The sequence below is a fragment of the Rhinopithecus bieti genome, unplaced genomic scaffold, assembly GCF_001698545.2.
Source record: "Rhinopithecus bieti isolate Rb0 unplaced genomic scaffold, ASM169854v2 scaffold_23303, whole genome shotgun sequence".
Classification (NCBI taxonomy): domain Eukaryota; kingdom Metazoa; phylum Chordata; class Mammalia; order Primates; family Cercopithecidae; genus Rhinopithecus; species Rhinopithecus bieti.
In genome coordinates, this window is record NW_016810922.1 from 1,265,830 (window position 1) to 1,289,219 (window position 23,390).

The 23,390-nt window shown below is 34.6% G+C and overlaps 1 protein-coding gene across 1 annotated transcript in view; it reads left to right on the top strand.

Annotated features, from left to right (window-relative positions):
• The window catches only part of LOC108542959 (bone morphogenetic protein 5), a 298,304-nt gene that overhangs the window by 270,701 nt on the left and 4,213 nt on the right, over positions 1-23,390 (top strand). The window contains exons 5-7 of the mRNA XM_017893236.1: positions 7,140-7,334; positions 20,926-21,002; positions 22,319-22,429. Of these exons, the coding sequence (XP_017748725.1) occupies positions 7,140-7,334; positions 20,926-21,002; positions 22,319-22,429 (383 nt within the window). The remainder of the gene's footprint in view (positions 1-7,139; positions 7,335-20,925; positions 21,003-22,318; positions 22,430-23,390) is intronic.

Genomic DNA, 23,390 nt, shown 5'->3' on the forward strand with positions numbered 1-23,390 from the left:
AAAAGAGTATCTCCTTTAGATACTCATAAATTTCCCAAGTAACTACTCTAAGTTTCAAAGACCTCTTTAATCACTATAGGTAAAATGCAGAATACTAAAATTTCACTGCTGTGAAACAAACTAAAATGTGTTTGACATCTAAAAGCTTTTTGTCATTGAGTAACACAAAGAATTTTTAAAGTTTTTGGTTGATTTCTGCTGAAATTCTGCTTATTACAGTCTTGTTAAAATCCCCCAGGCTTCTGAAGGAAAAGATTCTTTCATTTAAGATATGTACAATTTTATTTTAAAAGTCACATAATAACTGGAGAACAAAACAAAAAATAATTCACTGTTCTCATGGTTTTGTGAAAAGAATGTTTCTGCTGTCTTAAAATAAATGAGGGCTATAAGACCAACTGCTAACCAATCTTTTTGGGGCATGTGACAGATGATGTCTGTAAAGTTCATGGGACCTCAGGGGAAAGGTGCTATATATAAAGACAAGAGCTATTAAAAAGTAAGTGCTTTTGTGGAGGTAAACTACAGTTCCTAGCGTGAGATTCGTATTTCCAGCGGCTGAAAATAGGGACCAAGTAAAACACATTTGTTGGGCTTGTCATGCCCGAGACAGTAAGCCCCTCATTTCAGAGTGATGTCCCGTGGAAGGAAACTAATCATTTTCCATCACCTCAGTCCTGCCCTCCATGCAATAAAACATTGCAGCATACTAGACAGCTTCCACAACTGGGCACAGATCTCTGGCCATGCTGCTTTATGGTTCTCGGCTTCTTTGTCCTCGGGCCCTACTTTCTGGAGCCTCGTGAGCTTGGGTTCTCAAGGGTTTGTGTTTCTCCCCCTGCATGACTTTAGTTACCATGCCAGTGTTTCTGACCAAATATCCTGTTTCTTTTCTAAGCCCCATCACTTTATCAAACTGTGGGGCATGACAGTGTCTTCTGCAAAGTTTTTAGAATGTCAACACTTTAAAAAATCTCTATCTCCTTTAAACTTCTTTATCCCTAACACACCCCAATCATATAGAAAAATGGATTTCTTCTACTGTTATATGTTACCAGGAGTTGTACCCACATTTTATTTATTTTTTATTTTGAGATGGAGTCTCGCTCTGTTGCCCAGGCTGGAGTGCAGTGGCACGATATCTCAGCTCACTGCAAGCTCTGCCTCCCAGGTTCACACCATTCTCCTGCCTCAGCCTCCCAAGTAGCTGGGACTACAGGTGCCCGCCACCATGCTGGGCTAAATGATTTTTCACACATTACCAATAATATATAATTTTCAATATATAATATTGGCAAAGTGGCTTTTTTTAAAGATTGCTCTTTTAAATGTCAGTAAAAAGAAGAGATGAGAAAAGTCCCGCAAAGGTATTGTACACCAAACAATATTCCGGGGTTAAACAGAACCCCAGAATTACTGTGAAAATCACTCAAAATCTTATCCTGTTCTCTACAAAGAAAATTTTAATACTTAAAAAAGTTTAAAATCCCAGCTTTTCCTCATTTTTGTTTGAATTTATAAAGCAATGTAAACCATTTGAAACCATTTGAAAAACAAGAATGTAGTAAGGAGGAACACTGAATTTCCATTTGTGATACTTCAAGTCTGTGTACTTAAGTCTGGCAACAGGTCTGCGCTTTTACAATGAAACTAAAAAAGACACAAAATTTTCATCAAAGTATAACAAAATTGAAATTTGTAGCTAGATTACAATATACTTAAGATTATAGAAAATTTAAGTACATATTGAATTTAAGTAGACAAGATTCTATCTTCCCCACGTTCCTTAAAATCTGATATAAAAATGATCTATTCTGTATTCTGGGTGGTGAATTCTATACTTTTCAAATGATCAGTTTGTAAAAAGGGTACAATTCTAGTATAATGTAGAGTCATAGAATCCATAATTTCACAGTACCAGAATCAAATTTAATCACAGGTTGAAAATAAGTGAAGATCAGATAGATGTGTAGCTGTGAGACAACGCACTGATTTGACTACTGCTAAGGAGTCCATAATGGATACTGCAAAAGTCTTTTTGTAAATGAAGAAAAGATAATTTGTGCACCAGTTCCATCACAGGTGTTTTGGGTTAAGCAGTCAATTACTGTGGGTTTAGAGGAGAAAAAAACAAACTGGAATGTATGCTAACATCTCAAAATGATATCAACGTTTAGACTCTGATAAATCCTCAAATGAATGTTTTTCAAACTGTGTATCCTAGAGGGGAACTCAATGATCATATTTGGAACCACTTATCCTTATAACATCAACATGTGTCTGAAGAGCTGTTTTATGTCAGAATCTCCTTTAATAACTGTGTTTAAAGAAATAAACATTTTGAAAGTCACATTTTCCAAAAGGAGTGGTCTGAAATACAAAACCAGTGAGTTTGGGATAGAGCTTTGCTTTGCCAACCTACCTTCCCTGTGACTATAAATGTGAAATAGTTTCAGTTGTGTTCTTAGGCAAATGTGACCACAATAGCCTGACCTCAGTACTTATTTGAAGTCATTTGGGTTAGAGTAGCAGATCTAGAAGGACTGAATCTCCAGCCTCAGTTATGACAAAATTTAGTAGTTCAGAGCTCCAGCCTCATCTACATCCTTTTTGATCTCTGCATGAATATAATAATAATTTCTTAGGAGATATAAGTCCAATCCTATCTTTGTTCACTGAGTTAATAAAACTGTAAAATAATATGCCCACATATTTGCTGCTTAAATTGTTTCTCACTGAGATTTCTGTACAATAATTTTGAGGAGAAAATAAGATGAACAAAGTATAAATAGTTCTTCAAAAACTTTTCATGAGCAAAGATTTAATTTATTTTGTTTTGTTTTTTGTAAATCAAAAAAGATGATATCTATGCCAATAACAAACTCTGGATGCCTACAATTATATCGTTACCACTTTCATTTCATAATCCAAGTATTATATGACACCCAAACCTGAAATAATTGGGAATAAACAATGTTTCTTTGGGTCTAACTGCCACCAGCAAGATGACTGAAATGTTGGTACATCCTTCAAGAGCCTTTTCAGTCTCCTCTCTGCTGTCTCCTCTTCCCTCCCATTTGTGTGTTTAAGCTTGAACAGCTCTCAGCAACCAAGCTTTTTACCTCCTATTACCACCCCATCCATTTGGCAGATCACATCCCTACCCTCTTTCCAGTGTCCACATCAAGACGTGGATATCATACAAGGGAATTTTTCTCTTGCAATTGGAGCCACTTTATCCCATCACTGGCATTTTCTCTTGCTTTGGTATAGTTATTGATGCACATTGGAACTCCCAGTGTTGTCAGATTGCTGCTCCACTCAGCTTTGAGCTGGTACTACTTTCTGAAGTCAAAGCTGATGACTAATATGGAAGATCGTTTTGGAGCTCATTCTGTTGCTGCCATCCTGACCCAATGTGGAACTGCTCAGAAGCCATTCTTCTTATATAGAGAGAATCTTTGTTCACCACTTGTGTCACAGTCTGTTAATGAAGTTCCAAAGTAGTGCTACCTTGCCTTCCCAGTATTTTAGAGACTTTGGGTACAAAGGATATATTAGATTTTCTTTGATTCCCTTTCTTTCTAGGAGTTAAGCATGCATCTATTGGAGCTGTGCCAAAAGTAACTCTGAGATACAGACTTAAAAAAATCACTGTGGCTCATCTTTTTCTTAAGATGACTTCTTGCCCACGAAATTGCTCAATATTCTTTAAATATATGTTTGGTGAATCAAATCTATCACCGTTCTAGCTATGCCTGAATGTGTCTGAATCCTAAGGTGACTAAGCTTGGGCTCAAGCTGGTATCCTTACCATCCTTTATTTTAATGTTCTTTTGTTACCTCACCCCCTTTTTCATTTCCACTGTATATTCAATGCTTAATCTTTATGTATATTTTTAAAGTAGAAACTACCCTAAAACAAGAATCAGCTTTGAAAATTAAATCCATGGTGATACACACACGTAAAGGTAATGTGTTTCTAAATCAAAATGCTTTAGGTAAGCTTCTTCAGTTATATATTTGCAATATCTAAAGCATACCGTATGTTTAATTATACTATTTAAAAAGTTCAAATAAAGTTTTATAAAGAATTTACTATTTTTTAATACATGCAGTGTAGTCTAGGTTTCTATCAGTACTTCTACTAAAACAACTATTCAGTCTTTGAAGAGGTTTAGTCAGCATAATCAATATAAGTGTATTCTGTCTGAAAGACTAGGTCAAATAGTTAATGCTTCTATGGTATAGCTCAAGACCAAGGGTAACTGAGCAAGCATTAACTTATGGAATCTTAATAGTCACCCCATTGCTGAAGTAAAAAGGAAACCAAGAGGAAACTTAATAATATTAAAAGTTATTTTAAAGGGAGTTCACATTGGTTTGAAGGGTACTTTGCTTCACATACAATATCCACCTTTGTAAAACCTAAGAAACCCGTATTTGTAACATACACACATCTTTACAGTTTTTAGAACATAAATCTTCAGAGTAGTATTATTTCTCCACAGATAAAAATTAAAATATTGAAAGTCTTTGGAATAATAACAAAAGAAACCCCTTTGCAACCCAAAGGAAACTTGGAACTTCTTGTTAAGTGCTTATTTAACTATAAAAGAGTCAGTGTGTGTTGTAATGAATGGAAAATTGATTTTATTGTATTCCATTTATGAACATCTCACAGCAACCTATTTCAGTATTAGAAAGATCATATATTAAAAATAATTTCTGCAGTCATCAATGTATACAGGTTAAAATTTAGTTCCTGTTAAATTAACACTTCATTAAAATATCAAAATAAAAGCTTCGACAAATACTTTTTTATGTTGTACTCCAAGACAGAAAAAAAAAAAAAAAAGAAAAAATTTAAAGCACAGATTGCCAGTTATTCTATTCTGTAACAGTTAAGTTTCTCAGTTCTTTTTTTTTTTCTTTTGCTGAGCTCTCTGTCACTGGAAACATCTTAAACCAATTTCAAGTGCTACACCTGAATAAACATGTTGTAAAAGTGTTTATGTATTGAAGTGGGTCAGTTCAAGGTATGGTATTTGGCTGGAACTTCTAATTTCTCTTTTTACAGTGAAAGGGCTGCCAGAAGGAGGAAGTCTGAGCTGAATTAATACATTTGTTACAGTGGAAGTAGAATGGAAACTGCTCTGACCACAAATCAAACTGCCTCTTTCATTTATGCCAGTGATAGAGTTTTTCTAAGAAATATAGACTCTGGCATAGAGCCACTGTAAGTTTGCATTTAAAAGAGAAATCTATATGCTTTGTTTAAGGTTTACTGCTTTGATTATTTGTAAGTCCCTTCTCTGGTAGGACTGAGTATAGTGGCATTTGTGAGGCAGATGGCCATTTTAATACTTGTAGGAATTGAACAAGTTTTCCCAGTAGGTTGTAGGACAATTGTGGAGGATACCTATGCTGTCTGAATTGATGCAGCCTTTTTTTTTTAACCAATACCTCCACATTTAAAGGACCCCTGTGTCCCTCTCGACAGCTGCACAGCCTCATGCGACACGGTCTCATTTTCTGACAGTAGAAGGTCTCTGCACAATAGAAGTACACACAAAAGTTTTTATGCTGCCAAAATAAATTTCGTTAAGAGTGAGGGCTTATTTGCTAAAATGCCATTGATGCCATTTCGGGGACTTGCTTTCCTTTTCTTTCTTCTAAGGTGGGTCAGGTTTTATAACGGAGTGAGTGAGGTTGCTCCACAATCTTTACTGAATAAATATTTTAAGAAAATATGCACATCTCTCATGGGTCAATCATGAGAGTCAATCATGCACATATTTCAAACCACATTATATAGTATTCTTAAAAGATTGCTAACTTCTGTATCTAGAGTAGCAACTTTGCATAAGATACAAGTAATTCTTAACTAAATTTACAATTTAAGGTTAAATAGTTTGTCATCTTTGAATGATTTTCATTGAACCAGATATCAATGGTTTTCTTTTCCACATATATAGAAAATATAATTTTCAGTGATTATTGTAAATTGGAAGAGCCTAATAAAAACTATTAAAAGAGGATACTGTTAATACCTAACTCTAGGGCATTTGTGGAATCAAATTAAATAATGCATGGAAACTACTTAGAAAAATGCCTAGCACAGCAACCACTCCAAAGTGATTTGACATAGTTGTAAGTATTATTATTATTACTAACCACATGGGAGAGGTACTTTATCAACTTTATCTCTAGGGCACCTTGACTTTTAACTCACTCCTATATAGGTGCTGGTTGTGTCCCTTTTCACTGATATATAACCACATCAAAGAACTCATAAGGGTCTGAGGTACAGGCTAGTTTATAGGCAAATTTGAGTCTCGAAGCTTATTTGGATTGTTTTTTCTTCTTTCTGAGAGTCTCCAGGCTTGGTTTGCCTCTTCTGAATTCCTTTCGGTAAACATTTAGGTGTGTCAAAACTCAGAAGGGGAGGAATTCCAAAGTTTCTGTGTTTATTTCACAATACTTCATATTGATAATTATCAGGTTGGTGCAAAGTTAATTGCAGTTTTTGCCACTACTTTTAATAGCTGCGGGTTAAAGCAGACCTCCATCCCCAGACTAGGCTTCCAGAATGACTTGTGAAGAGCTTTAAGTATAGTGCAGCTTAGTAAATGTTGCTGGGCACTGGCCAGAGGTGAAGGTGGAAAGGCTATCAGCACTAATTAACACTTGAAAGGTTTCGAATAGGCTGGAGAAAGTAGAAACCCTGCCAAGTATTCGGCTTTTACAACTTGAAGGAAAATTATAGGGCATTTAGTGCAGAAGAGCCCATAGCTAATATTTTTTAAGTTGCTATTTAATGTGGACATTTCCAGGCGAATGAGTAGTCAAATCTTCCAATTTATAATATTCCTAACTTCAAGGTCTCAGAAGCTATCAGTGAGTGAAAGCAGCTGGAGGGTGTTCTGTGGTGGAAGATGATGCAAGATGAAAAACCATGCATGGATGATGGTCTGTCATAGTAAGCCTCAATATTTATAAGAATCTTGGCCTGTAAGGAAGGCATTCTGATACAGTTTTAAAACTTTTCCCCTTTTCAAAGTACCCTCAGAATTCATTCACATCAGGTAATTGTTCTTTCTTTTTCATGAACCAAGTGCTTTTGTATTACGTTCTAGGACGTAGTATCAACGTAAAATCTGCTGGACTTGTGGGAAGACAGGGACCTCAGTCAAAACAGCCTTTCATGGTGGCCTTCTTCAAGGCGAGTGAGGTACTTCTTCGATCTGTGAGAGCAGCCAACAAACGAAAAAATCAAAACCGCAATAAATCCAGCTCTCATCAGGACTCCTCCAGAATGTCCAGTGTTGGAGGTAAGAATAAACCCAAGCAGCAGTTATGCACAGAGAGTTATGGGGTCGTATGTTGCAAATCAAGTAGCCACAATAAATTTACCCTCTGTATATACCTTCAGATGGTATATTAAATCTTCCAGTGATGTTTCTAGCATCCCAGAATGTTTCATCAGTGAATCACTCAGTAATTCATTTTAAAATACGTATGAGTTGCTTTCGTATGTTGAAAGATTCAGTTCAAATTCAAATCAAGATGGCAGTAATAGAAATATGAAATGGCTAGATCAACAAAATCTCGCCAGAACTGAGCTACACAACTTACTGAGCTAACTTCCTCAGGGCCTCTCAAAAATGGATGGGCAACCAGGTAAATTAAACATAAAATCCTTTCTTTAGTACTTAAGGCAATACATTTGAATTATGCCACTCAGTTTTATTTTTCTGAAATTAGCAGTAGAATGACATGGAGAAGACAATGCTTAAAACAATATTTATCTTTTTATTTGGAGGACTGTTATCTAGATACTTTTCTTCAGGTGTGTCTACACACACACACACACAATCTTTCAACAAAATATTGCAAATGCACAACTGATGTCAAAGTCCTTGCAAATTAATCTGTTAATTATAGGGGGATCAAATTTCAATTGATCAGAAAACATCTAACTGCCAAAATTTGTAGTGGCTTAATCCTATTATTTATACCAAGAAGTACCTTGTTTAGTCCAGGATGCAAACAGTAAGCTATTAGATGAAAATGGTGGCTATTTTAGTCCAAAAAATTGATTTTGTTTATAAAAATAAATTTGAAGGGGGAACTCATCCTGGTACATCTCCATTTAGCACCACATACTTATCTATTTGTCAGCTATGCATTATTCTGTGTTAATGGCCAATTTATGCATAGTACTCTGCCAGGAACGATGGATGAACTGATAAACAAAAGAGTCATGATTCCTATATATGTTATTTTAGCAAATTGAAATTCTAACTTCAGTCTTTGCCATTATTCCTAAAATCTTCATTTTTTCCAGGTTATTTGAAAATGACAGATCATATAGCAGCTATTTATTACTCAAACATGCATGAGTTTTTAGATGAGAAATAGATGAAGACTTTTGTTTGTTTTTATTTGCTCAGAGATGTTCCATAAAATTACTAAGTGGAATTCACTGTACTCTTCCTAAAGGGAAGGCACCAGGAGAATCATGTTAGAAAGAAGTCCTATTTGTGTGTTAAGCAACAGAAGCAGGAGGGAAGATTTCTGTATGGAATTGTATTATACTGAATTAAATGCTACTTATAAAGTGATGTTTTAAAATAATTTTCCAACAAAGAAATTTTAGTAAAGCATGACACTAGTGCCTTATTACAAAGCTATTTTTTAAAGATCTTCACAAGATATTTAGTTTGGCAAAAGTTGTAATTACTTAATATGAAAGGTGGAGAAAATAACTTTCTAAGACCTTTTCTTCCTGGTAAATACTAGGCTGTCAAACTTGTGTATTTTCTTTTCATGTAGAATGGTTCTAAGTTCAGTTGAAATGTTTTAATTTAATGTAGCAGCCTGTATTTAAAAGTTTTGCTAAACCTTGAATAGAATAGTAAATAATTTTGGAGGAAATTACAAAGGGAAAAGTAGAAGTCACATACTTATTATGAGAGCTCATAATAACTCTGGCAGAGGTGTTCCAGTGACTGAAATCATCAAAGTCCTTTTCCCTATTGGTTAACTCTATTTATCTTCTCTTCCTGACCACAAGAAACAAATGTACGTCTATAGCCAGAGATGAATAAAACACATGGAGCAGAAATCATGTAACTTTTCACCAGTTTCCTAACACCATTTAGAGTACAAAATTATTCTAATATAGACCAATATTTTCTTTCTGAAATTTTGTCATTGGCAACCATTTCTGTGAAATATGTGGTAGATGGTTTTGGAGTGTGTTCATATTTTGATAATAAGAAGAAAGAAAGTAGCTGGTTTGTGTCTATAAGACTTAACCTTTCAATAGGTAGTAATCAAGCAGTCTGGGAAAATCCTCATAGGATTTGGCCTAAAAGACAGGGCTTTAAGGAAAGGGAATGCTAATATAAACAGAACATTTGACACTTTGGAGACTTGAAATGCCAGTGAAATTTAAAAATTATCCAAATATAAATAACAAAGTTGTAATAGTAACAAGATTTTACAATAAAATATTGTGCAAAGGCTCTATGGATAAGAAGGGGTGGGGTGGGGATGGAGTTAGGGAGGAAAGTCGTATTGCAGGTTTGCTTGATTGCAAGTTTTTTTGCAAAGCATATTGTCAAATGTTGAAAATCTCCATTAGTAGAGAAGAATTAAAACTCAAGTCATATCTGCTTTCTTTATCCCATTTCTTTTCTACTTCAACGATTCTTGCCTTCTGACTTCCCAGTGTTCTTTTCTTCTTTCATATTCCTGTGGGAGAGCATAGAACAGTAACCAGCACAAAATAGGAGTCCCCAACATACTTGTTGAGTAAATTAATGTGTTGACAGCATAGGAAAAACTAACTTCCTTTTTCAGGTAAAGGTATATAGAACCATTACTTCCAGGTTTCCTGCAGAAACTGCCCGGCACTGCTTGTTCCTCTTCAGGTTTTGGCAAGATGGTTGAGCAGACACATTGTGGAAGATATTTCCTGTTTCATGTTGAGGCAGCACAAGGGGTATTTCTTTGAATTTGTGTATGAGAGGAAGAAAAATGGAGCTAATAGCTAAATTCTAAGCTAGCTATTCTTGAAGATATAAAGGCACTAGGTTGATAGGATTTTTTAAAAACCTCCAGAACATGATGCTGTTTGAAGGAGTATATTCAGTGTTGAAAAGAATAGAGTACAGGCATACGATGTTTTATTGCATTTTCCTTTGTTGTGTTTCAAAGATAATGTGTTTTTTTACAAACTGAAGTTTTGTGGCAGTCTTGTGTTAAGCAAGTCTATTGGTGACATTTTTTCCAGCAGCATTTGCTCTCTCAATTTCTCTGTGTCATATTTTGGTAATACTTGCAATATTTCAAAATTTTACTATTATTATATTTGTTATGGTTTATGTTATCAGTGATCTTTGATATTTATTGGTAATTGTTTTGTGGCACCACAAACTTTACCCATATAAGATGGGAAGTAAACGTTATGTGTGTTCTGATTCCTCCAACAATCGGTCATTACCCCATCTGTCTCCCTTTTCTTGGGTTCCCTATTCCCTGAGACACAACAATATTGAAATAAATTCAGTTAGTACCCCACAATGGCCTAAAGGTGTTCAAATGAAAGGAAGATTTGCATATCTCTCACTTTAAATCAAAAGCTAGTAATGATTATGCTTATTGATGAACACATGTTGAAAGTCCAGATAGGCCTCTTGTGCCAAGCAGTTAGTCAAGCTGTGACTGCAAAGGAAAAGTACTTGAAGAAAATTAAAAGTGTGACTTCGTCAACACAATAATGATAAGAAAGTGAAATCATTTTCTTGCTGATGTGGAGAAAGTTTGAGTGGCCTGGATGGAAGATCCAACCAGCCGCAACATTCCCTTATACCAAAGCCTAGTACAGAGCAAAGCCTTGACTCGCCTCAATTCTGTGAAGGCTGAGAGAGGTAAGGAAGCTGCAGAAGAAAAGTCTGAAAGTAGCAGATGTTGGTTCAAGAGGTTTAAGGAAAGAAGCTATCTCCATAGCAAGAAAAGTACAAGGTGAAACAGCAAGCATTGATGAAGAAGCTCTATCAAATTATCCAGGAGCTATATCTAAGTAATCACTGATGAAGATAGCTACACTGAACCACAGATTTTTAATGTAGATTAAGAAGCCTTATTGGAAGAAGATGTTATGTAGAACTTTCACAGCTAGAGAGGAGTCTATGGCTGGCTTCAAAGCTTCTGATAATCTGACTCTCTTGTTAATGGGCTAATATACCTGATGAGATTAAGTTGAAGACAATGCTTATTTACCATTCTGAAAATCCGTGGACCCCTAAGTATCATGCTTAATCTACTCTTCCTGGGCTCTGCAAATGGAACAACAAAACCTGGATGAACAGTGCATCTGTTGATAGCATGGTTACTAAATATTTTAGGCACACTGTTGAAACCTATTGTCCAGAAAAAAGATTCCTCTCAAAATATTACTGCCCATTGACAATGTGCTTGATCACCCAAGAGCTCTGATGGAGATACACGAGTAGATTAATGGTTTTTATCATGCTTGCTAGCACAACATCCATTCTGCTGCACATGGATGAAGGATTAGTTTTGACTTTCAAGTTTTATTATTTTAAAAATTCATTGTGTAATACTATAGCTTCCATAAATAGTGATTCCCCTGCAGGATCTAGGCAACCTTCTGGAAAGGATTCACCATTCTAGATGCCATTAAGAACATCCGTGATTTCTGAGGGGTCGAAATATCAACATTAACAAGGGTTTGGAAGAAGTTGATTCCTACCTCTTGGATGAGTTTGAGGGGTTCAAGACTTCAGTGGAGGAAGTCATTGCAGATGTGGTAGAAATAGCAAGAGAACTTGAATTACAAATGGAACCTGAAGATGTGACTGGATTGCTGCAATCTCATAATAAAACGTGAATGAATGAGGAATTGCCTCTTATGGTTGAACAAAAAAAAGTGGTTTCTGGAGATAGAATCTTCTCCTGGTGAAGATACTGTGAATACAGTTGTAATGACAACAAAGGAATTAGCATTTTAAATAAGTTTATTTACTAGAGTAGAGGCAGCATTTGAGAGGATCGACTCCAATTTTAAAAGAAGACCTACACAAAGTACAGTGCTATCAAACAGCCTTGTACACTACAAAGAATCTTTTGTGAAAGGAAGAGTCAATCAATGTGACAAATTTTATTGTTGTTTTTTAAGAAATTGCCACAGCCACGTCAACCTTCAGCAATCACCAACCTCATCAGTCAGCAGGTATCAACATTGAGGCAATACCCTTTATTAGCAAAAAGATTACAACTTGCTGAAGACTCTGATGATCACCAGCATTTTTTAATCAATAGCTTATTTTTAACTAAGGTATGTACACTTTTAAACATATAATCCAATTGCACACTTTTAATAGACTGCAGTATAATGTAGCCATAACTTTTACATGCTCTGAGAAACCAAAAAAAATTGTGATACTCACTTTATTGTGATGTTCACTTCATTGCAGTGGTCTGGAACTAAATTCAGAGTATCTCCCCAGTAAATGTCTCTGACATATGCCTGTATGAAGAATCCAAAAGAAGTAACAGAGCAAATGGCAAGTCCTGGATCATTACAGAGCTGCTAAGAAAGGTTGCTTATTGTATGCTGGATACTGAGAATCTTTGATAAAGAATCCAATCATGTAGTGGCCCTGCCTACATCCATGGTGATTTCGCAGGGCAAGGCTTTGGCATACAGGTGCTCTTCAGCTTACAATGGGGTTATATCTCAATAAACCCAACAAAAGTTTACAGTACCATAAGCTCAAATATCATAGCTTAGCCTAGCCTCCCTTACACATGTCCAGAACATTTACATTAGCCTACAGTTGGGGAAACTCATCTAACAAAAGGCCTATTTTAAAATTAAGTTTTGAATATCTTATGTAATTTATTGGACACTCTACTGAAAGTGGAAAACAGAATGGTTGTATGGGTGCTTTCAGTATGATTTCTACTGAATGTGTATTGCTTTCAAACCCTTACCAATTTAAAAAATCATAAGTCAAAGCATTGTGAATCAGATACAATGCATAGTTACTAAAATGGAAACATTCTGCTCTCATTCTCAACTTTGATAGGCACTATCTCTTGCCTAATGAATACAATGTAAATTTATGCCTCTTGGAACAACAGATATTAGTCAAAACAAGAAGAGAATTAATTGAAGTTATTTCCATAGAATATTTTATATAATATACATTTTTAGTATTTAGAAATAATAAAATGGAAAAGCTAAACTTCTCCCTTGTTTACCTAATCCATACATAATAGATTCCCTTAGTATGCTGATATCAACATGGTACAAACCTCTCTTTCATCTGAGAGAATACATTTTTGTTATATGCTTTTAATTACATGAGTTATATATTTTAAAGGTTTAATAAACAATGATTAGCTATATTTCAAATAATGTGAGCTAATTGTTTTTAACTGTTGTCACATAGTATTAGCATCAGTTTATTTAATCATGTCAATCCAAAAAGACATTTTGCTTTTTTCCAAGTTGGGACTCTCAAAATAAATGCTGTACTGAAAATCCTGCAATGCTGCACAAATGAGAATATTTCTAATCCACATAATTGTGACAGTAACTAATATTAAAAATTGTTATCTGTGACCTAAATCATGAAAAATTTTGGAAACCCCTCCTGAAATAAGTATTTTGATGCATATAATATGTTGTTAGCTAGCTCTATCTATAAATTTATCTATCATCTATCCATCATTTAATATGACTTCACTACTTACTAGTTGTATACTCTTGCACAAGATATGTTACCTCTCTCTGACTGTTTCTTCATGTTTAAAGTGGGAATGTTAATTATACCTGCCTTGCAGAGCAGGATTACATGAGTTGTGAGGATTAAATGAGTTATTATATATAACTAATATAAAATAGTGGTACATGGTAAATGCTCATTAAGAGTTGAACATTATAATGGCTTTTATAGAACTGGTATGCAAAGAGTTCAAACTCCTACATCAGAGAAAACTGCAAGTTCACACTCTCTCTTATAAGTACCCATACCTGTGGTCACAGGATTTCTTATCTTTTGATACTCTAGAAACGAGAAATTTTAGAATCTTTAACCTAATTTGGCTAATCTATATTAGCAATTAACTACACACCTTAAAAAAGACTTGCCAATAGACATTAAGGCATTGTGTCTGTTGTCAAGTTTCTCTCTAGGAAAAATTCACAGGGAGAATATATCTGGGTATAATTTTTTATAAGTAATATTTATTCAGTATCAAATAAACTCCCATTATATGCCAGGCACAGCATTATAAAACTATATGCTATGTACTATATTAACTATATGGTCCAAAATACTACAGGAGGGACTTATCTGAGAACAAACAGACATTTTCCAGAAATACAGACATGGATGAAACCATTTCAGATTGTAGAAAGGAAAGGGCTCTACAGTTGTAGAGCCATGAACCATTTTCAAATGGCTGGGGTATGCATGTATTTTTATGTGAGAGGACTGTGATATCAGCTAGGAAATTATTCAGGGGCCAAATCATAAAGAGTAGGGTATGTGATGATAAGGAGCAGTGATGTCTTTGCATAGGCAATTGGACAAAGAAGAGCCGTAATCAGATATGCATTTTAAAAAGTTAATTTTGGCCACAGAGTGCAGAGTGGAATGCCAAGGGTGGAGACAGAAAACTCAAATAATGATTGGAGTCTAGTATAATACTCCAAGCAATGAAGATCATAGATTGGAGAGAGATATGTAGGAACCAAAACACACGGGGTAGAGCCAGCAGGGGTTTGAAGAGGATGGATAACCCAGCACTCTGGAGAGGGGAGTGTTGAGAATAAGTGGAACGTGTAGGGAAAAGATGTAGCTATAAGCCAAATTGTTAGATGTAGGATGAGGCTGACCAAATGCCACAGGAAACAAAGAAAGCAAAAATAATAAAATGGAGCCTCCTTGGGGAACATCAATACTGTAAGTATAGGCAAAGGAGAAAAAGCAATTCCATAAAATAAGCCAAAAGAATATCATCAGAGACGTCAAAGAGGAGCAGGGGTAAAGTGTTATTTTAGAATCTAAGGTTACCAGAAGAAGACATTGAGGAAGGATGAGGCAAGCAAGAGTGCAAAGGGCTTCCAACAGGATACCTAGATTAAATAGTGAAATTGATCAACTAATGGGGCTTTGTGGATCCACTTAATACAGAATCTGAGGGGAAAAAAATGAAAATTAAGAAGCTTACTAAATTTTCTGTCCTGGCCACTAGGTGAATGATGGTCCTATTAACAAAAATAGTGAATACTGAGTGTGAGGTCAGAAGTAGAAATAGTGAGCAGGAGGCATCAGGGAACTGTCCTTTAGAGGTGTCTGGCAAATTCAGGTTTGTGGATAGATTTTTATATGAAGGAGCTCTAAAGTGTGGACGTTAATTACATGATCAACATAGATACTTTGCTGAGCAGAGGTATGCAAACACATTAGAGAGTTATTTTGTGGTGTTTTGTGTCACACGTTGGTACCTACACAAACACAAAATTGTGTTAATATATCTACAAAATAAACAACAGTAATTACTACTGACTTGTGTGTAAATTCAAGTGAATAATTCACTGGGTATAGAAGATAATGATTAAGCTAGAGCAACAATAGCATTTTAAAGCCCCTTATCTTTGGGTAGGATTGTTATTTATTTTGGGTTTGTCATGAATTTTCTACCCCAAGGTCATATAAAAGTTCGTATTATGATAGTACCATTCTTGCTTTTCAACTCTTGTACTTCATTCGTCATTTTAAATTTTATAAATAAATTAAGGTCTTCTGTCCTGATGCTTTAGGTGTCAACTTCCTTTTGCCCTTTTTCTCTTTGGGAAATAAGAGTGAAAAAATAACATCTCCTCTTTTGCTTTGAAGCAGCAGCATATCATATTTGGCTCATCTAAGCTGTTGTCATGGTTAAATATTAAATTTTATTTCTATTTTTATTTGCTTTTATAGCTATATCTGTGTTTCATCCCCTTAAGAAACTAATACTACGTTCTGAAGGAAAAAAATGGTATATGAAGGTTTTTGGACTTGATTGTCTCTTGTCCAGTTCACAGCAAGTCTATCCCATGTTTTTTTTTTTTTTTTTTTTCAGGAACTAGTATGCAGAGCTTTGAAAGTCCATGCCGATTTCAGGAATTTGTTTTCATTGATACATAATAATTATACATATTCATGGGGTACATGCAATATTTTGATAGATGTATACAATGTGTAATGATCAAATCAAGGTAATTAAGATATCCATCACATCAAATATTTATCATTTCTTTGCATTGGGAACATTCCTAATCTTCTAGTTATTTTGAAATGTAGAATTAATTATTGTTAACCATTGTCACCATACTGTGCTATTGAACACAACTGATTTCTTCTGTACGTTTTTTAAAAAGCTGTATTTTTTTATCCATTAGCCAGTTCTTGTTCCCCTCTTTCTGCTACCATTCCTAGCTTTTGGTAACCACCATTCTACTCTCTTATCTTCATGAGATCAATTTTTTTTTTTTAGCTTACACATATGACTAAGAACATGGGATATTTGTCTCTCTGTGCCTGGCTTACCTCACTTAACATCTTCCAGTTTCATCCATGTTGCTCTAATTGACAGAATTTCATTCTTTTTATGGCTGAATAATAAGCCATTGTGTATATGTACCACATTTTCTTTATCCATTCATCCATTGATGGACATTTATGTTGCTTCTGTATCTTGTGAACAGTGCTGCAATCAATATGGGAGTGCAGGTATATCTTCAACATACTGATTTCCTTTGCTTTGGATATATACCCAGCGGTGAGATTGCTTGATGATATGGTAGCTCTGCTTTCACTTTTGGGAGGAACCTCAAAAAAATGGTTGTATTAATTTACATTTCCACCAACAGTGTACTAGTGTTCTTCTTATCACATTCAGGATTTTTTTTGTGTTTTACCAACTTTTACCTCTACATATTTATTTTGTTTTTCATGATTTTATTGTAAGACAAAAAAATTAAAGAAAATCAAACTAAAGATTAAATTTATACACTATCTAGAAATTGACCATAAAGAAATTTGCATAAAGTATTTAATGATATTTTTACTATTTTGGCATTGGCTTTCTAACATTTTTACCATTAAGAGACAAAACAGAGAAGTATTATTGATAACACCTGCACTATGGATAAGACATGTTGGTTTACTTTTTCTAGTGTTGATTGTAGAACATTTTAATAATTTATGCTATGACTTTTCATTTGTAGGCAGGTTCATTAACAACAGAATTATATCCATTTCATATTAATCTCCTAAAGGCTGCCCATCAGTATTTTAAAAGACATAAATCTAATTTCCTTGCCCTTCCGCCCACAGCTTGTTCTGCCAAGCATTTAGAGTAAACCTAACTGCAGGCTTTTCTAGTTTGGGTACAACATTTACTTCACTCACTATCCATTAATTTTTATTTCTGACAGAATAAGCATATGGTCCTAATGCTCTATGAAATCAGACTCTTGGAACCAGATTCTGTTATAAATTTCATTGCTTGTTACATTTATGTGATGTTATATTATATACATCACTTAGCCTGCATAAAAAGACATATATATGGGACAGATATATTTTGACTTTTAAGTTTTATTTTCTTTATTTTTTATAAACATCAAATTCAAATAACTATATTTGTAGTTTATGGCTTTTCATATAATCATGTATGTGTTATTGGCTACAATGTTGTTATTCATATTTAATATTTTCAATTAAGACAAAGATGAATAAATATTCCCATTATTATCTAAAGCAGAGTTGGAAAAGTAAGGCCCAATAACCAAATTAAGCCTATCATTTGTTTTTATATGACCTACTAAGAGTGGTCTTTCCATTTTTAAATGTTTGCTTGGAAAAGAAGGACAATATTTTGTAGCATGTGGAAATCATATGAAATTCAAATTTTAGTATCCGTACATAAATTTTTTACTGGAATATAGCCACACCCATTCATTTACATATTGTCTATGGTTGCTTTTATACTACAGCAGCAAAATTGAATAGTTGCAAGGGGAACCACTTAGCCTAAAATATTTGCTATCTGTCTCTCTCTCTTTTTTTTTTTTTTTTTAAATACTTTAAGTTCTAGGGTACATGTGCACAGCGTGCAGGCTTGTTACATATGTATACATATGCCGCGTTGGCGTGCTGCACTCATTAACTCATCATTTACATTAGGTATGTCTCCTAATGCAATCCCTCCCCCATCCCCCTCCCCACAATAGGACCCAGTGTGTGATGTTCCCCTTCCTGTGTCCAAGTGATCTCATTGTTCAGTTCCCACCTGTGAGTGACAACATGCGGTATTTGGTTTGCTGAGAATGATGGTTTCCAGCTGCATCCATGTCCCTACAAAGGACATGAACTCATCCTTTTTTATGACTGCATAGTATTCCATGGTGTATATGTGCCACATTTTCTTAATCCAGTCTGTCACTGATGGACATTTGGGTTGATTCCAAGTCTTTGCTATTGTGAATAGTGCCGCAATAAACATATGTGTGCATGTGTCTTTATAGCAACATGATTTATAATCCTTTGGGTATATCCCCAGTAATGGGGTGGCTAGGTCAATCTGTCTCTTTAAAGTTTGCTGACCCCTTTGGTCCAAGGCATAGCTAACATTTTTTTTTCCTATTTTGTATATCAAGGAGTTTATGAAATCAAACCAATAGTAGAATCAGTTATTTCTTTTCTCTAAAAAGGATCGAGGAAATTTATCCATGTCATGTTTAGTGCTAAAGTGCATCTGTCCGTTACCTGAACAAAGTTTGCTCCAAGGGAGTTATTTCCCTAAAGAACCAGAATGTAGAGTCTGAAATAAATCCTCTCTCCTCCATTTCCCATTAGCTACTTATTTAATCTGTTTTAATGAAGTTAATTGCATAGTAGGAATAAATAACCTAGAAGAAAAATACCTTGATTTCAAAATTTAATCATTAGCTTGTTTTCTAGATTAACAGTAAACAAATAATTACTTGAAGTAACCATGAGAAGTAAGGCCCTCTGTGGTGGGCTCCTTTGATCTCTAATGTGCCTACACTTCTGTTAGAGGTTGAGCGTAATTCAACTGGAAGGTGACACTTTAACAAAAACTGTGAAACAAATTATTTTTTAATTTGATTTCTTTAATATTTTATATTACAAATAAAGTGGACTAGTTTTTCGAATGTTTGTACAAAATGTGAGCAAACCTCAGGTAAGACGACAATGAAAAATGTTCCTTAAATCTCTGTGTTTCTTCAGTATTTTACTTTATTCCAGGTGCAAGATTGAAATTCTGCATTTATATTTAATCATTTAAAACAATTATAAAAAGTTATGGATATTTCAGATTACATTCCAAAATATGTAATGATGGTATTTCACTCGCCTCAAATCCCTTGTGGAACACTATGAGAAATTTGTCCATTAACTCCTCAGATACTTTTTTGAATGTTTGTTGTATGCCAGGCACTGTTCCTGGCACTAGGGACACATCAATGAGCAAAACAGAGCTAAACAAGATTCTTGCCCTTATGAAGCTTATATTTTAGTGGGAGGAAACAGACAAGAAGCCATGCATAAATTAATGAGGAAATGGCATAGTGAAAATTGAGATGAGAAAACATCAGAACAAAGTGAGAGAAATCAGGTGTATCAGGGTGAGAGTTGTAATATTAAAAGGGTAGTGAAGGCCTTGTTGAGATGTTGCTTAAGCAAGGACATGAAGATGCAGGAATTAGCCATGTAGCTATCCAGGGAGAGGGACTAGTGAGAGAAAAGCCTCTAAAGTGGGAGTAAGGCTGACTGTGAGTGAAACAGCAAGGAGGTAGGTGTGGTGGCTAGAGCAAGGTGAAGGAGAAGAAGAGTGACAGGAAATGAGTCAGAGGGATAATGGAACCAAAATGTAGAGAGCCTTGTAACCACTCTGAGAGTATTTCACTCTTAGTGGTATGAGGGCCATAGAGGGACTGGCAGGGAAGTGATGTAATTAGGTTTACTTGTTAAAAGGTCCACTTGACTAGTTTGCTGTAGAGGAGTAAGAGCAGAAGCCGGGAGACTAGCAATGAGGATATTGCAGTAATTCATGCTGGAGATGATGGTGGCTTGGACCAAGACCAATTATGAAGAGCGTGAGAGCAGGTGCATTTTGGACTTAGTGAAGATAGTGTGTGAGATTTCCTGACATTGGATGTGTAAATGAAAGAAAAAAAAAAGAGAACTATTTTGATTCTTGTTTTGTTTTGGTTTTTATTTTTTAACCCAGGCAACTACCATCAGTCAAGAATGAAGTCTACAGGTGGACAGGATTTTGGGGGATGATTAGAAGCTCAACTTGTGGTATCCTGAGGTTAAGATATTTATTAAAATAAAATCAGCTAAGATCCCAGTATCTGCCTCATGGAAGATGTTAAAAATTATTGCACAAATATATATGTGTGTGTGTGTGTGTATATGTGTGTGTGTGTGTGTGTGTGTATATATATATGAATATATTAAGTACCCCTAGAGTATGAATGAATTAATAAGTATTCGTTGAGCAGATGGTACTCAGTGAACAACAGACACCACACTCTGCCTTGTGAAGTAGATGGCCTAACAGAATCCTTGTTAGAGCTTCATAAGGTAAATGGTATTGTCTACATCTCACAGAAGAAGAAACCCAGGACAAGTAACTTGACTGAAGTTCACATGGTTAGTAAGTAGTTCTAGCTTTAAGATTGAAATTCATGTTCCACAACTTCAAATAAAACCCCTTTAAAAAATCCTACCAGTGATCTCACAAAAGAAATATTAGTATATCTTTAAGCAACCATTTATTAAAATGTGGTTTTATCTTCAGATTATAACACAAGTGAGCAAAAACAAGCCTGTAAGAAGCACGAACTCTATGTGAGCTTCCGGGATCTGGGATGGCAGGTAAGAATTTTCAGTCAACTTAGGTCCTTTTTTTCTGAATTGTCATAAGTCCTTAGTAAGTCATAGTCTTTGGCAGTAATTTTCCAATATAATACCCAATGATTTCTGACATAACCATTTAGAATATTGCTTATTCACTTTATTTTCATTTCTCAATTAACCTTTTGCCATTGAAACATGATTAGTAGGTTTCACAGTCAAACAAAAAAACTATGTTGAATAAAACATAGAACATGAAGATAATTAGGAAGAAAAAAAAGAGTGCTGTTGTTTAAGTATTCCAAACATTTAATTTTATGATAAATAGGAGATTTGTTCATATTAGTATAAGTAACTCCACTAAGCCTCTGAGGATCTCCAACTATTGGGCTAGGAAATAGAGCCCTCAACTATAATGTCCCTGTCATGGGGAAGATGACAGACATTTTTTTTTCTTGCACTTAAAAATGTATTGCTATCTTTAGTTGGCATTTTGAAACAGGATGAGGAGGAAAATTTCACCAAAGTAAGTTTTGAATGGCTCTATGTGGAGACAGTTTAAAAAAAAATTTTAAGATTTCTCCTAATATTTTATTACAATGGATTCTCATATATGAGTTCCTGTATTGATAAATACTATTAAAATGTAAATATATTCAAAATTTATGATAAACTTTCAACGTGAATAACTCAAGAATTCTTACATTTGTGCCAAATTTTATTTCTCTGTGGGAAAATATCAAGGCAACCATACATGTAGCAATTATTTAGCTTCCCGAAATTTATCATGTTCAGTTTTAGGAATTTGCTCCAATTCATTTTTTCTAAAGAGACTATAAAGTTAATGCATGAATGGAAAGAAAAACAGCATGCAGAAAAGATATTAAGGCTTTAGGATGTTGTCAGACTTATAAAACTAAGAATGAATCCTTAAGAAGTAATGAGAATAATCTCAATTAACTTGATTCTCCTTTTCTTTTGGGTTCACTTGAACTTTCCAGAGTTCATCATTTCCTGTTTAAACAATATTTAGAATGCTATTTTCTTATAATAGTTTTATTCATGCATACATGTTTAATACATACTATGAATATCTTACATAACTACCTCTTGGGAGTAATTAGAGAGGACAATTTCTTGTGAAAATATTTATACTTTTGTCCTAAACTTCAGCTTAAAATTAAATTAAAGGGTGTGGGGAAAGTTATTCCATTAGAATAATTGTTGGACCAGGAATGTAAACCTATTCAGATACAGTATATTTCAATAATTTTTAAGAATTTTTTTAAAATTTTACTTTAGTGATACTATTTTTTCTTGTTTTGTGTGTGTGTCAGGACTGGATTATAGCACCAGAAGGATACGCTGCATTTTATTGTGATGGAGAATGTTCTTTTCCACTTAACGCTCATATGAATGCCACAAATCATGCTATAGTTCAGACTCTGGTAAGCTTTGTTTTGAAGGATTAAAAGTAGCTTAGAATGCAAGCATATTAAAAAGTTGTTTTAGAGGAAAGCATCTATTTACAATTTTTAATGCATTATTTTATCTTCTCAAACTCATTTTTTTCTTTTTAGAGCTGAAGTAACAACTGTGGGTATAGTCAGGAAACTCAGACTGGTTTAGAGTTATCCCAATTACACAATGGAGAAGGATTCAGCTAGGAAAACTGGAGTAATAACATGAAATGGTCATCTTGAACTGTTTCTTCATTAACTGTATGACTAAGCACACAGGTTCCCCGGGGCTGTTTCTAACCTAGCAATTCATTAGTAATCATTGCAAAAACACTGAGTAATAACTGTACTAAATTTCATCTGAGGGTTTTTAATTATTTAAGAATGTTCTATAACATACTTTGGTATTATAAAAGTTCTTCAGTGTAGTACACAAATGGGAAACTAATGGACATTTCTTACTGTTCTTCTCCTCCTTCTCCTGTAATCTTTAAAGTAGAAATTATGCTTCCTTTTCTTTATTCCTTACTCTCAGAAACTTAACAGTGATTAAATCTCTAATAATCTAGGCTTACTTTTATGAATAAGGTTCTGAAGGGTTGACTTGATTAACTGATTGCATTCTACCTAATGAGCTCGTGAAACCTTTTGAGAGTCTGATGTACCTTATAGTATCTGAACTATTGATTTGGCAGAGGAACACTCTCCAGAAGACTAAATGGGAGGCTCCTAGAAGACATACCACACTATGTGATATAATTTTAAATCAATGTTTGGGCTAATATAAAAATTTTAAATTTTATATTTAAGAAGAATGGGAGAGAACACATTATTTTAGAATCAAGGTTTGATGGGAGTGGAATTAATTGATGGATGCCAGTAAGAGAAAAGTAGATAGTAGAAAACCTATCTTTGTGACTGAGGCATATTTATGGAAAAAGAAATAATT